Genomic DNA, 11,449 nt, shown 5'->3' on the forward strand with positions numbered 1-11,449 from the left:
ATGGCCTTGAGGTAATGGCACCCTTCGGAGGATAGGATGCCAGTCTGCTTCTGTGTAATGCCAGGATGCCGTAGTAGCAGTGCCAGCGTGTGTTGTAGTTTTTGTTCCAGCCTGTGTTGTTTTATAAAGGTGCCTGTAACGCTGCCATAGTGGCAGTGCCAGACTCCCTCTTGATGGGATATTTTCCGGTCTGTTGCCCTTCAGTGTAGGGATGCCAGGCTCCGTCTAGCAGCGTGCTTTTATAATCCTTTTGTTGCTATTGCACCCTCCAACGTGCATTATGCCTCTGAATACACTCTCTGCGGAGCGGGCGCCCTTAGAACATCAAGTACTCGTATTACGCTCGAAGCACCTCAATTATTGGCAAAAGTTGATGAAAAGACAACAATTTTTTTTATTTCCTCACCAGCTCATGACATGGCTTCTAAACTGACATCAAACACCCTTATCTGTCGGTCGCTGCGTGTTTACAATGCGCTATTAATAGTTGACCTTGCTGGAGTGTTGGCGTTATGTGCTATATTTCTCCCTCTAATGAGACTCTGTAGCTTCAAAGCTGTGAATAATCTGTGTTTCCTGCTCCGTTTTTGTGTCTGAGGGTTTACAAATATATTGTCACATGTTGAGGGGTTATATTGTCATTTAGCAAGACTTTTTATGTTTTCTTTTTTTTACTGTAATGTTTGTGTACCCTCAGTTATGTCACTAGCTCCTGATGAGTTTATAGTCTACATTATGCGTATTGGAGTGAAGTGTATATTAAGCTGGCTTAATGTAGCACCTGAGTAACCAGATGACAGCAGTTGCCCGCCCACGTGGTTACATTTCTCGTCAGTCTGGTTCAGCAGCTGTGCCGATCAGCTGAGTATGTAGGCAGCTTTGTATGCAGCTGTGGCAGTTTCTGTAATCTGCCCTACTTTCTATTTACACAGGTAGGGCACAATGTTCTGTTTCTCTAGAGTAGATGTGCAGTAAAGGCTGTCTCTCATCCACTCTCGTTACCTGCTCCCAATCCTGGGCCTTTTTTCTGGCTGCACCTACTTTTTGGCATTTCCTCCCTCTCACAAAGTAAGACTTTCCTCTAGTCTTCAAACCTTCAAACGTTCTCTGAAAACCCACCTCTTCGGGGAAGGTTATAAAAATCCTCAACCCTAGGGTACCATAGTTCTACCCTTTACACAGTTCACACAAGACAAAAACCCTCTGACCCCCTGACCAACATTGCTGTGTGACTGATCAGGTAGCCCACTAAGCACTTTACTTTGCTGCATATCGCATATTGATCGAGCCAGATTGCACTTTCCCTCATGCATCAAACGCCCATTGTCCTATAGATTGTAAGCTTTTGGGGAGCGCTCTTAAGCTGGGTACACACTACAGAAATTTCAACCAACTTTTTATGCCGAGCGATTTTACATGCAATCGATGTTCCGATCGCTCGGTCCATGGACTGCATACACACTAGCCTTGTTTAGGATGATAAAGGGAAGAGCGAACGTCACTTTAGCGACTTTTTACAGCCATATTGTCGTGAGCAATGACTGTAATTTCGTACTCACTATTGTGGATTGGTCGGAAGTTTATACACACTACACAACGGAAACGAGATTGGAACGAAAATATTAAACGGTACGACCAACCAAACAAGGCGACAATCGTCCATTTGGGTAGACTTTCGACCATCGTGTCACTGCACACACTGACCCGACTTTTGAATGAGCGGTCGTATGTCGGCTGATTGAGCCGATTATTGGATGAAAACTGTGTAGTGTGTACCCAGCTTTACCTCCCTACCCAGTATAATTTTATTACTGTTTGTTCACAATTGGAAAGTGCTACAGACTATGCTGGCGCTATATGAATTAATGACGATAATAATGGCTTTTTATCTCTGTGTTCTGTACATTACACAAAGGAAGATTCAGACCTTATTTATCTGCCCTGATACCTTTTTGAAGAGAGAACCCCAGGTGTTTTGGTATTTAAGAATGCGGCTCCCTTCATTGTCTTTATCTGAATCCTGCATTGTGGGAGGAGGGCTCATTATTTGTAAATAATTCACTGTCCAGGCTGAGCAGACAATGAGCAGCCAGGATGTCATCATGAGATTGAACTGTGTGTGAAGTGTAGATGCCTGAATAATGCCTACACCCCAGGCCCTTAAGGGTTAATATACCCCATTTATAATCTGTATTTGCCTTGTTTACCAGGTGCCCGAGGTGTCTAAACATTTTTGTTACCCCCCCTAATGGTTGTAATTGTAGAGTCACCACTACCTAATATCTGTAAAGCGTTTACCAAGTGTCTCCTAATGACGGCTCAGTGGTCAATGATTGGCAGATCTCTCATTGGCTACTCTTTCTCTCTGGGCCCCTTAAATTCTGCAAATTGTTACCACACCTTGTGTAATGTTGGATTGGAAATACTAAGCTGTTACTTAGGAAGTACCTAAACCTGCATAGACCTATATCTGAGTCGCTCGGTGGTTGCGAATATAGACTGGTGGGCAGCAGTATGGTCTGCTCAGATTTCCCAGCATGCACCATTGGTCATTGCTGCTGGTCCCAATGGCTCCATCCTGAGGTTTGGGACAGTTGGAGAGTAACAGGATCCACTGGAAAATGACGCCACACTCGTGGAAAAACGGTACAGACTCTGGGTCAGTTGTGGCTTGTTTATAGTACTGGCAAACAAAAATGTTGCTTTTGTACATGCTGATTTTTAGTGTGGTTGTTTTTTGGGGGGAGGGGGTTTATTTCTTGCCCCTCCCCCATTTATGCTGATTTATTTCCCTGTGATAATAAAAAAATATTATAGATTTAGCTGTGTCTCACCCAATATGCTACCAAACATTTATGTTTGGGGGGGGGGGGGGGTAATGTAACAGTCTTGGGTACACTATGAAATGGTTATTCCTGATGAAAACGACTTGTAGAGAAAACATTAAATGTTTCTTTTCATATGAAAGAGCACCTGGTGCTGATGGGATTAAGTGTCTGTATCTTGGTTCTTGTAAAGCTGCTCTGACTTCCTGTCTGGCCCGATACAGTATGGTTTTAAATAACTCATATCAGTGTTTTTGTTTTTTTCTGTCCCACGTCATTTTCTGTGTTTTTATTTCAGTGTAACCTGTAAATAGCTGACATAGGTGCCAGTCTCCAGTGTATCCAGCTCTGCAACACAATCTTCTGAAGCATCTGAAAGGCGTTAATCTCCCGAACATGCTTTGGAATCTCAGTGAAACGCGTTAACTGTCCTGTGATTTCCATATTAAACACTTAGACTCTGTAAAACCAGATTTCCTGTGGATTCCTCGTGTCTGTGGGTGGCACTAGCTGCACATTATTGTCCCTTTGTAATAAAGCAGCTGGTGGATGTGACTTCATCCATATGTTGCCGAATAACATTTTCATTATGCACCTGTTTTCTGAGCTACATTGTAACAAAAAGTAACATTGTACGAATCTCTCATGAGCCTCTGAGGGAAGACAGGATTTAACTAAAGAATTGGGCGCAGCCGCCAAGGAGCTGTCCGTGTCCAAAGCGGACGCAGAGACGATGCACCGCGGCTGGGTCCTGTATAGTAACACTAGTACTGTACCACACACACTGTCAGACTGCAGTGTTTGTCCCACTGACACTCCTTCCAGTCCTGATTTACTTCCGATAGGTCCCTGTCGGATGTTGATCAGGATCAGAGACTTATGGCGAGAAATGAGGGATGTTCATTACATTCATCCACAGGTCAATTTAATGCCCCAATCATAGATCAACTTTTTATCTGAAATACCTTTGTTCTATATTTACATCTGTTGGTTGGTTCTGACTGCGTTCATATCGCAAATTGCTTTACAGCGCAACACTCTGTGTGATGCTTTGCACTGTGTCGTATCTTGGTGTGCGCTGACGTGGGACTCCATTATTGTAGTCCTTGCATTGTATATTCAGTCGTATCGATCAGCCATACAGCGAACGTAATCCCCAATATGTGAAGAGGCCCTGGCAGCCATGCTGCTTTTCAGAGGACTTGATCAGTGTCTTGGAGATGGATAATAATGTCTTGTAAACCACCATCATGATTCTGTGCTCTGATGTGGGGAGTTGGTGTCATTTTAATTTGCCTGAAACTACCCTTTATTATTTTCTACTGCTAATGTCTCTTCTCCAGGTTCGTGTTGCAGATCCAGAGCTATAAATAATGTCGGAACTTTAAGTGTCCCCTTTCTCTCCTGGTTTTTCAGGATTGGCCGTTTGATGATGGAGCCCCACCTCCCAACAAAATTGTAGACGATTGGTTAAATTTGCTGAAGGCCAAATTTTGCGAAGACCCTGGTTGCTGTGTGGCCGTACACTGCGTGGCTGGTCTAGGCAGGTAGGTGACCCCCCCCTCCCCCAAATTTGGGCTTATGCTATTCCGACATTCTTGGGTATGTATGACCTATGACTGGTAAACTAGGTCACATTGAGTCATGGCTATGAAAGACTCTACTTTGCTATAGAGTAGGGGTTTAAGTGTCTCTCCCCCATAAAGAGATATGACCAGGAATGTGCCATGCTTGAAGAACCTAGAAAACCTTGACTCCTGCTCAGAACAGCTTGACAAGCCAAGTGATGCCTCTGGTATATATATGGTCTTACCTGAGACATGCTTGTCTATTGACCCTCTAACCTAAATTATCCATTGCTATCAGCACACTGCCAAGTCATATTTTATCGGCCTTCTCCTGGTCAATGCAATAGAAAAATAGAAAAGTATAATGAATAAAACGGCTTAGTAGCCTTCCTGAAGTTTTCCCCTCTTGGATTGGGGAGCGATCGTCTATTGGGCGTGGTGGGTCTGTTTCAGGACTTGACTGTGATTCTTGGGCAAGTAGCCAGAACAGCTGGAGATTGAGTTAAACAGTAAAAGAGAACACACGAGGTCAGGAAGAGCCCTTGGAGATCGCAGAACGTTTTATCTAAAACATACATCTATAAGGAGAATTTAGTCATGCAGTAAAAAAAAAAACTTCCTGAGGTGTTGCGAGATGGTATTTCTGTAATGGTTCTCTGGAAACTGACCTTATACAATTGTGATAAGGGACTAAATGGGAAATCCTTAGTTTGGTTCTTAAAGAGGAGAACAGGAGCATTGTAAGGATTAAATCTTTTATTCTAGTTTGAAATACTCTTTTGTGGTGTTTTTTTATTTAACACGGTCTACGTGTGCTTAGCCTATCTAAGATGGTCTGGATAAGATCAGTATTGACTCAATTATCAATAACATGCACATGTAAGAACAGAGCAGTTTAGATGTGATATTTTATGAACTGGTTATTTCAGAGCAGGGGAAACGAGAGCTGTTCTTTCCACGGAAAGTCGTCCGACTGATCTTTAATCTTTAAACTTCCACCTGCATGTTTTACGGTGATTTCTGTGTGGGAACACAGCTGGGAAACAATATAATTTCCTACATATAAAAAATGTCTTTTATACAAGAGGATTCCACTATTTCCATAAAGTATGCCTGAAGCATTGTCCTCTAGTATTATAGGATACAACACTTCCTGTAACTGAATTCAGTTAACGTGCGAAATTTATTTAAATACCTTATTTACTTCTAGAAGGTCTATTGTTTAGTCCGTTGGGTCCCCCAACTCCTGCACTCTGTGCTGGCTGCTCACTCCCGGTTGGCAGGAGCTAGGAGAGAGGGGTGTTACCCCTACACCAGGCCTGGCCAAACTGTGGCTCTAGCTGTTGTGAAACTACAAGCCCCAGCATGCTTTGTCGGTGGATAGCGAGGTGGCGGGGCATGCTGGGACTTATAGTCTAAACACCTGGAGAGCCACAGGTTGGCCAGGTCTGGTTTTGACATTGAGGAACCTGTATGCGGACCCTAGGGTAACATTCTGGTATCGGGCTTAACCAGCTGCAACTGATTCAGAGTTTAATGTCAGGACTGTAGTTCTCCTTTGTTTTCCCCGAAATGATTTATTCAGAGATCTGTCTGAACCATCAGAGTCCAATTTGTCTTCTGACCACTGTTAGTGGGCCCTGCAGTTGATATTTGGGCGATATACACACACCACGTAAACAGTCCAGACTTTAACTGTGAATCCTGCACTGTAAGGAAAGGGCCTCAGACAGAATACATATATAGAAGAATGTATAGAGCAATATATGTCCTTTTTTTTTTTTTCCCTCTCTTGCTATCGAGTAAGATGCAATGTGGACAGGTGAGGGGCCGCTGTCAAAAGTAGCTGCGGGAGGGGCGGAGTTTTAAATCTCCCTCCAGCTTACTAAAACACAGGTCACATGGGCTACAAGCCTTAATTCCTAGCACACATTTATCCAATGAATAATGGAATTTCCAACTGCATTTTTGTGTAACAATTGGCAGTATTGGCTGCAGTGTGACATTCCTCTAATCTTGTGTCCCCACTCAGGAATGACAATGTTATGCAGCAGCCCCTTTCCCCCCTGTTCATGATAAACGAGGCTTGAATCCATTTAACCGATGCTCATTTTTGTGTCTGTCGTGTATTTGCTTGGAAGTTGTTTCCACTACCCCAAGCCTGTGTACATCAAGCATGCTCTCAAATGGAGGACAAAGAGGATTTACGATACTTCCATCCACCTCTGTCTGAAACACTGCTAGGAGTAAACTGTTGGGAGTCTAAGAAACATTTTTCTGCTTCTAGTATTTTTCCTCCCGTCTTTCTGTCTCCCGCTGCGAGAACAGGGGTTTCTGTACTCCGCCTCTATGATGTCATAGAGGAACGGTCAGCGGGTTCTCCCTGGCGGAGGCCGTTTAATGGTAGAGACGACCAAAGTAATTGGTCTTTTCAATAAACACTCTTTTAGAATGAAGTGATAGATGTAACTTTATGTGAAAGAACTTGGATCTTTCTCAGAAATGCAACTAAAGATATTTGAGGTACATTTGTGCTTTTGGGGGTAGTTGTTTTTGGAACCTATTGATGATCCTACATGATGCTCAAAGGCCAAAAAAAAGTTCAATCATTTTTAGGTGCTGCCCATAGTACCAATGTGTCTACTTACTGTGAAAATCCTGCGTTCATTATAATGGTTTCTATCTATAATGGTAGAACGCTATTGAAGTCGCTATTTGCTTCATAGTCTGATTTTGTAGTTATGATCTGATGGATGTATATTTTATTTGTCTTTATCAGAGCTCCGGTCCTAGTCGCCCTGGCTCTTATTGAGAGTGGGATGAAATATGAAGATGCCATTCAGTTTATACGACAGTAAGTTTTCTGTGTTGACTTCTGTTATATCTGTTACTGTATCTCTCACCTCTCTCCGCCCTTTCTGTGTTACTGTATCTCTGTATTAGTCCTTCAAGCTCCATTCATTATATCTGTCGTACATCCTATCTCCTGTATCTACCCTCAGACCTCCTCTGTTACACAGTATATAATACTATCTACAATAGGCAGTATTAGTCCTTTATGATCTATAGTTCTTTGTAATCATACAGCCGTTATTACAGAATTAAGCACAATTTATACAAATAATGGTTACTGAAGTTTATACATTTAATGTCACTGGTGTGTTCTGATTCTGTAAATTGATAGCACTCTTTAAGCATAAATGAGCCCGTCTCAGCAGGCCAGAGATGAACGGCTTCTGGCATTTGCCATCCGCGCCAAGATGCCCCTTTGTGGTCTGACCACTTGCCCTGAGCACAGAATGTCTGAATGTTCAGTTTGGTCACCTGTGTCTCTAAATTTGAAAGCATTTGTGGCAGAACCCACCTGATTGGGGGCAAGATGACCGCACGTGTTAGGAGATTGTTTTTGCCATGATGACCAAAACTATTTCAGGACGGTTTAGCTTAATCCACTGCTTGTGAACCCCACAGACCAGAGTTTTGTCCCTATTAGGATTCCAAACCAATTATAGGTTGATCCTTTTAATCGATACGCAGCCTGTTGCACAAACAATTGATCCAGACAATCTGATCGGCGCTTGTATGGTTAGATCGATCTCTGTTCTTCTCTGTAGATGGGTTAATAAATGGTTATTTGTCACTGTGCTGCGCTTCAGATTACATTTATACTAAACAGCCGCATGGCAAATGTCAACTTCACAATAGGTATCCACAGGTTGTGTGTTAAATCGTAGAAACATACACACACGATAGACTGTTGAGCAGAGGATACACCTGATGGCGATGGTAGGGTTACACGTTTGGAGACGGTGTGCTTATGTACATCCAGCAGTAGTCCTTTGATCTAGGAAGCCTCGGTCTCTTAAACACATAGGGACTGTGCCTGGATCCTGCGGACCCTCATCCTGTTCTCTTCCGCTGTGACTTAGATTGCGCTTAGTGAGTCAACGCCTTGGCGGAGCGTAGAACGCAGCTAACGGCCCTCTGTTTCACTTGCAGAAAGCGCAGGGGCGCCATCAACAGCAAGCAACTGACCTACTTGGAGAAATACCGGCCAAAGCAGCGGCTCCGATTCAAAGACCCTCATAATCACAAGAACAAGTGCTGCATCATGTAACTGCCAAAGCATCGCCCGCCTGGGCCCTCGCCCCACACCTCGTCTCTACTAGAAGTTGCAGCTCTCGCTTTCACAAGAATTACGTTTTACATACCTTCATGTGGAGAAGACTTATGTATTTTGCATTACTTAACCATTTGTTTTTGTTTTTTTTTTGTTTTTTTTTTCACCCAACATGGGAGTTGTATAACACCCTGTACAGCTGGGGCAGTTTTGGGGTGGATGTGTGTGCGTGTGGGGGAGATTGAGGTTTAATATTGCAAACTGTCAGCTACGGACTATTGAATACACCTTCCCTCCCCCACTGTGATTGTACCATTCTTAGCTATGTGAAATATTCTAATGAGGATTAGATCGTTTGACTTCCGGTACACTATATATATATTTTAGTTTGTCAACCCTCCCTGCACCCCAAACCTGTCTCGGTATAGGATAAGGGTGTATTAGGGGTCTGTATCGCCCAACTCTGCTACGTTGCACAGGGGTAAAAAAAAAAAAAAAACATTCAAGCCTTAGTACACATCTTCAAACCTCACCAGGGCAACAGCTAAATCATGTATTAAGTTGCATTATGGTTATCTTGAGAATTTTTAGAAGTGCCGTCGGCTGCCACAGAGCCGTGTTGATTTGGCATCTGCTCTCGCCACGTTTGGTTTCCCGTTGCCCATTGGAAGAAGACGTCAGGCAGAGCGTAGAGAGTTTGTGAAACTGATTTTATTCGGATCCCATTCTGCACGCCTCTGCGCTAGAGGACTGAGCGTTTACTGCTACACCGCTATAAAGGGTCACGGAGACGGTAGCGGGGGGTGCAGGGACAACAGCCTGCTGACTATATTTGTGATGACCTCTAATGAGCACAAAAACATTAAGATTGTGACTCTGTGCAAATGTCTGTTACATTTAGTTTTTATTGCTACGATTCCCTTACGACTGTATGTAATCCGAGGGAAATCTATATGAAAGTGTCCTTTCCGGTTGGTGCTGATGGTCGCCTCATAGCCGCACCTCTGCAGTGCCTGCATAACACACCCGTATCTACGGGTCAAATCTACCTCTCCCTGCGGGTGGCTATGTGGCCGCCATCAGCCGGTACCGTTATCAGCGCGACACAGAGTATGAATGTCGGACACCTACCGTGCGGAGGTTCGTACTTTTTTTTTTTTTTTTTTTTTTTTTTTTTAGCATTGAAAAGAAATAAAGTTTTCTGGTTGTGAAGCCTTATTTAACAGAATCACTTTTGTACACAAAATGTATTCCACAAGACGATGTTGTGTTCCACAAGATGGGGGGGGGACAGGTTTTTTTTGGGGGTTTTTTTTTTTAATAACCGAACCTCTACAGCACCATTGTCGGTCATTAAATTTGTCTTTTCACACATTGACTATTTCCATGAATTCACTAATTCGGAATAAAATGGCACTGGAATTAATTACAGGAAAAAAATTATTTTCTTTCAATCGGAGTTTTTATTTAGTGCTTTTTCTGTTACTTTTCTTTTTTTTTTCTTTCTGATATTTGTACGCCTTGTTATTAAAGTTCCACAAACCCTAGAAAGCGAATCGGTGATGTGGGAATAATTGCTGCTATTGTAACATAAATAAATGAGTTTTTTTCCCCCATGTTACAGTGGTTTCACCTAGTTCTTTAATTACCTTTTTTTGAAAGGAAGACGTCCGTCCAGTTAATGAAAGAGAAACTCTCGCTGACTTTCATCCTGCAATGAGATTTTCCTATTGATACCTAGGCGCGATTTCTGAATGGAAGTTTATTATATATAGGGACTGGCGAACAAACGTCTTAGACTTGTGGTTTATTTTTGTTTTTATTTTGTTTTTTCTTTGGACTCCCTTTAGAGCGCTCCTGTTTGCAGCCTTCTGAGTGTGGCCTTCTCCTTGGCTATGTAACTTCACATAGAAGGGAGCGCTCACTCCCTGGTGCAAAGTGTAAAAGTGGCTGGACTGTAACTTTTCTATTGCAGCTTAGATGAAGAAGCGCCAGTTCCTACAAATGTCCCGCGGAATCCTGAAGAATTCAGGGTTTGGGCAGCTGAATTTGTGAAACAATGGGAGTTGTTGTTTACAAGGTCATGGACTTTTACACTATTCTAGAACTTTAATTATAGACACAATCCGTTATCCACTGTAATGCATCAAGTAATGGTGACTTATAAAATATATAACATTTTGGGGTTGGTTTACGCACCCTACACTTCTAAGTAATGACGGCACAGGCTTTTCTCACCATATCCAGGCGTGTAGATTGAGGCAGTCTCTCTATAGACTTATTTACGTTTGTTTGGGTATTTTTCTTAGAAATGTTCTGGGGGGGGAAAGAAAAACATTAATATGGATGTAGTTTAAAAATATACTTTGTATCTAGTGGTTTTGAACTCTTTAGACTCTTGATCTCATTTGGTGTCCTGCCTCGCTCAATATATCACATGACCACCCCCCCCCCTCCCCTCCCCCAACTCTAAAATACCATCAGAATTTTTTTTATTGAAACAAAAGCTTTGTACGTCTTGTATTTTCTACTGTTACATGAAACAACTGACCGTTTGGGCGTTTTTATGCACTGAAAGCTCACATGGGTGTTTACTAACATTATTGATCCCTATAATGCAGTAGACGTGTTTTATAGGAGTGCGTTCATAAAATAGACCTACAATGAGAATGGGGTCTTGTAGCCACAAACGTATGGGCCCACCACGTGCATTACACGTATGGTTTAGCAGCCCTGTATTATCAATCGACCCGATTTTGGTGGGCTGTGATCGCGCAGGGATAGATTGTACAGATCCATTGTGGGCCTGAACGAGCGGATCACAATGGGAAGATGAAATGAGCTCCCCTCAGCCACATTGTTAATATTCCCTACTACCCATTCATATACCATCAAGGTTTGGTTGAGTAGGAGTCGCTAACTGCAATAATTTTAAA

At 42.7% G+C, this 11,449-nt stretch overlaps 1 protein-coding gene across 3 annotated transcripts in view; it reads left to right on the top strand.

Annotated features, from left to right (window-relative positions):
• Positions 1–10,972, top strand: part of PTP4A3 (protein tyrosine phosphatase 4A3) — a 66,115-nt gene extending 55,143 nt beyond the window's left edge. For all 3 annotated transcript variants that reach the window (XM_075211654.1, XM_075211656.1, XM_075211655.1), the window contains exons 4-6: positions 4,242–4,372; positions 7,173–7,247; positions 8,393–10,972. In XM_075211654.1, coding sequence (XP_075067755.1) covers positions 4,242–4,372; positions 7,173–7,247; positions 8,393–8,510 — 324 coding nt within the window. In that variant the 3' untranslated portion in view covers positions 8,511–10,972. The remainder of the gene's footprint in view (positions 1–4,241; positions 4,373–7,172; positions 7,248–8,392) is intronic.
• Positions 10,973–11,449: the final 477 nt, after the last annotated feature.

Source organism: Mixophyes fleayi, chromosome 5 (genome assembly GCF_038048845.1).
Source record: "Mixophyes fleayi isolate aMixFle1 chromosome 5, aMixFle1.hap1, whole genome shotgun sequence".
Taxonomy (NCBI): Eukaryota; Metazoa; Chordata; class Amphibia; order Anura; family Limnodynastidae; genus Mixophyes; species Mixophyes fleayi.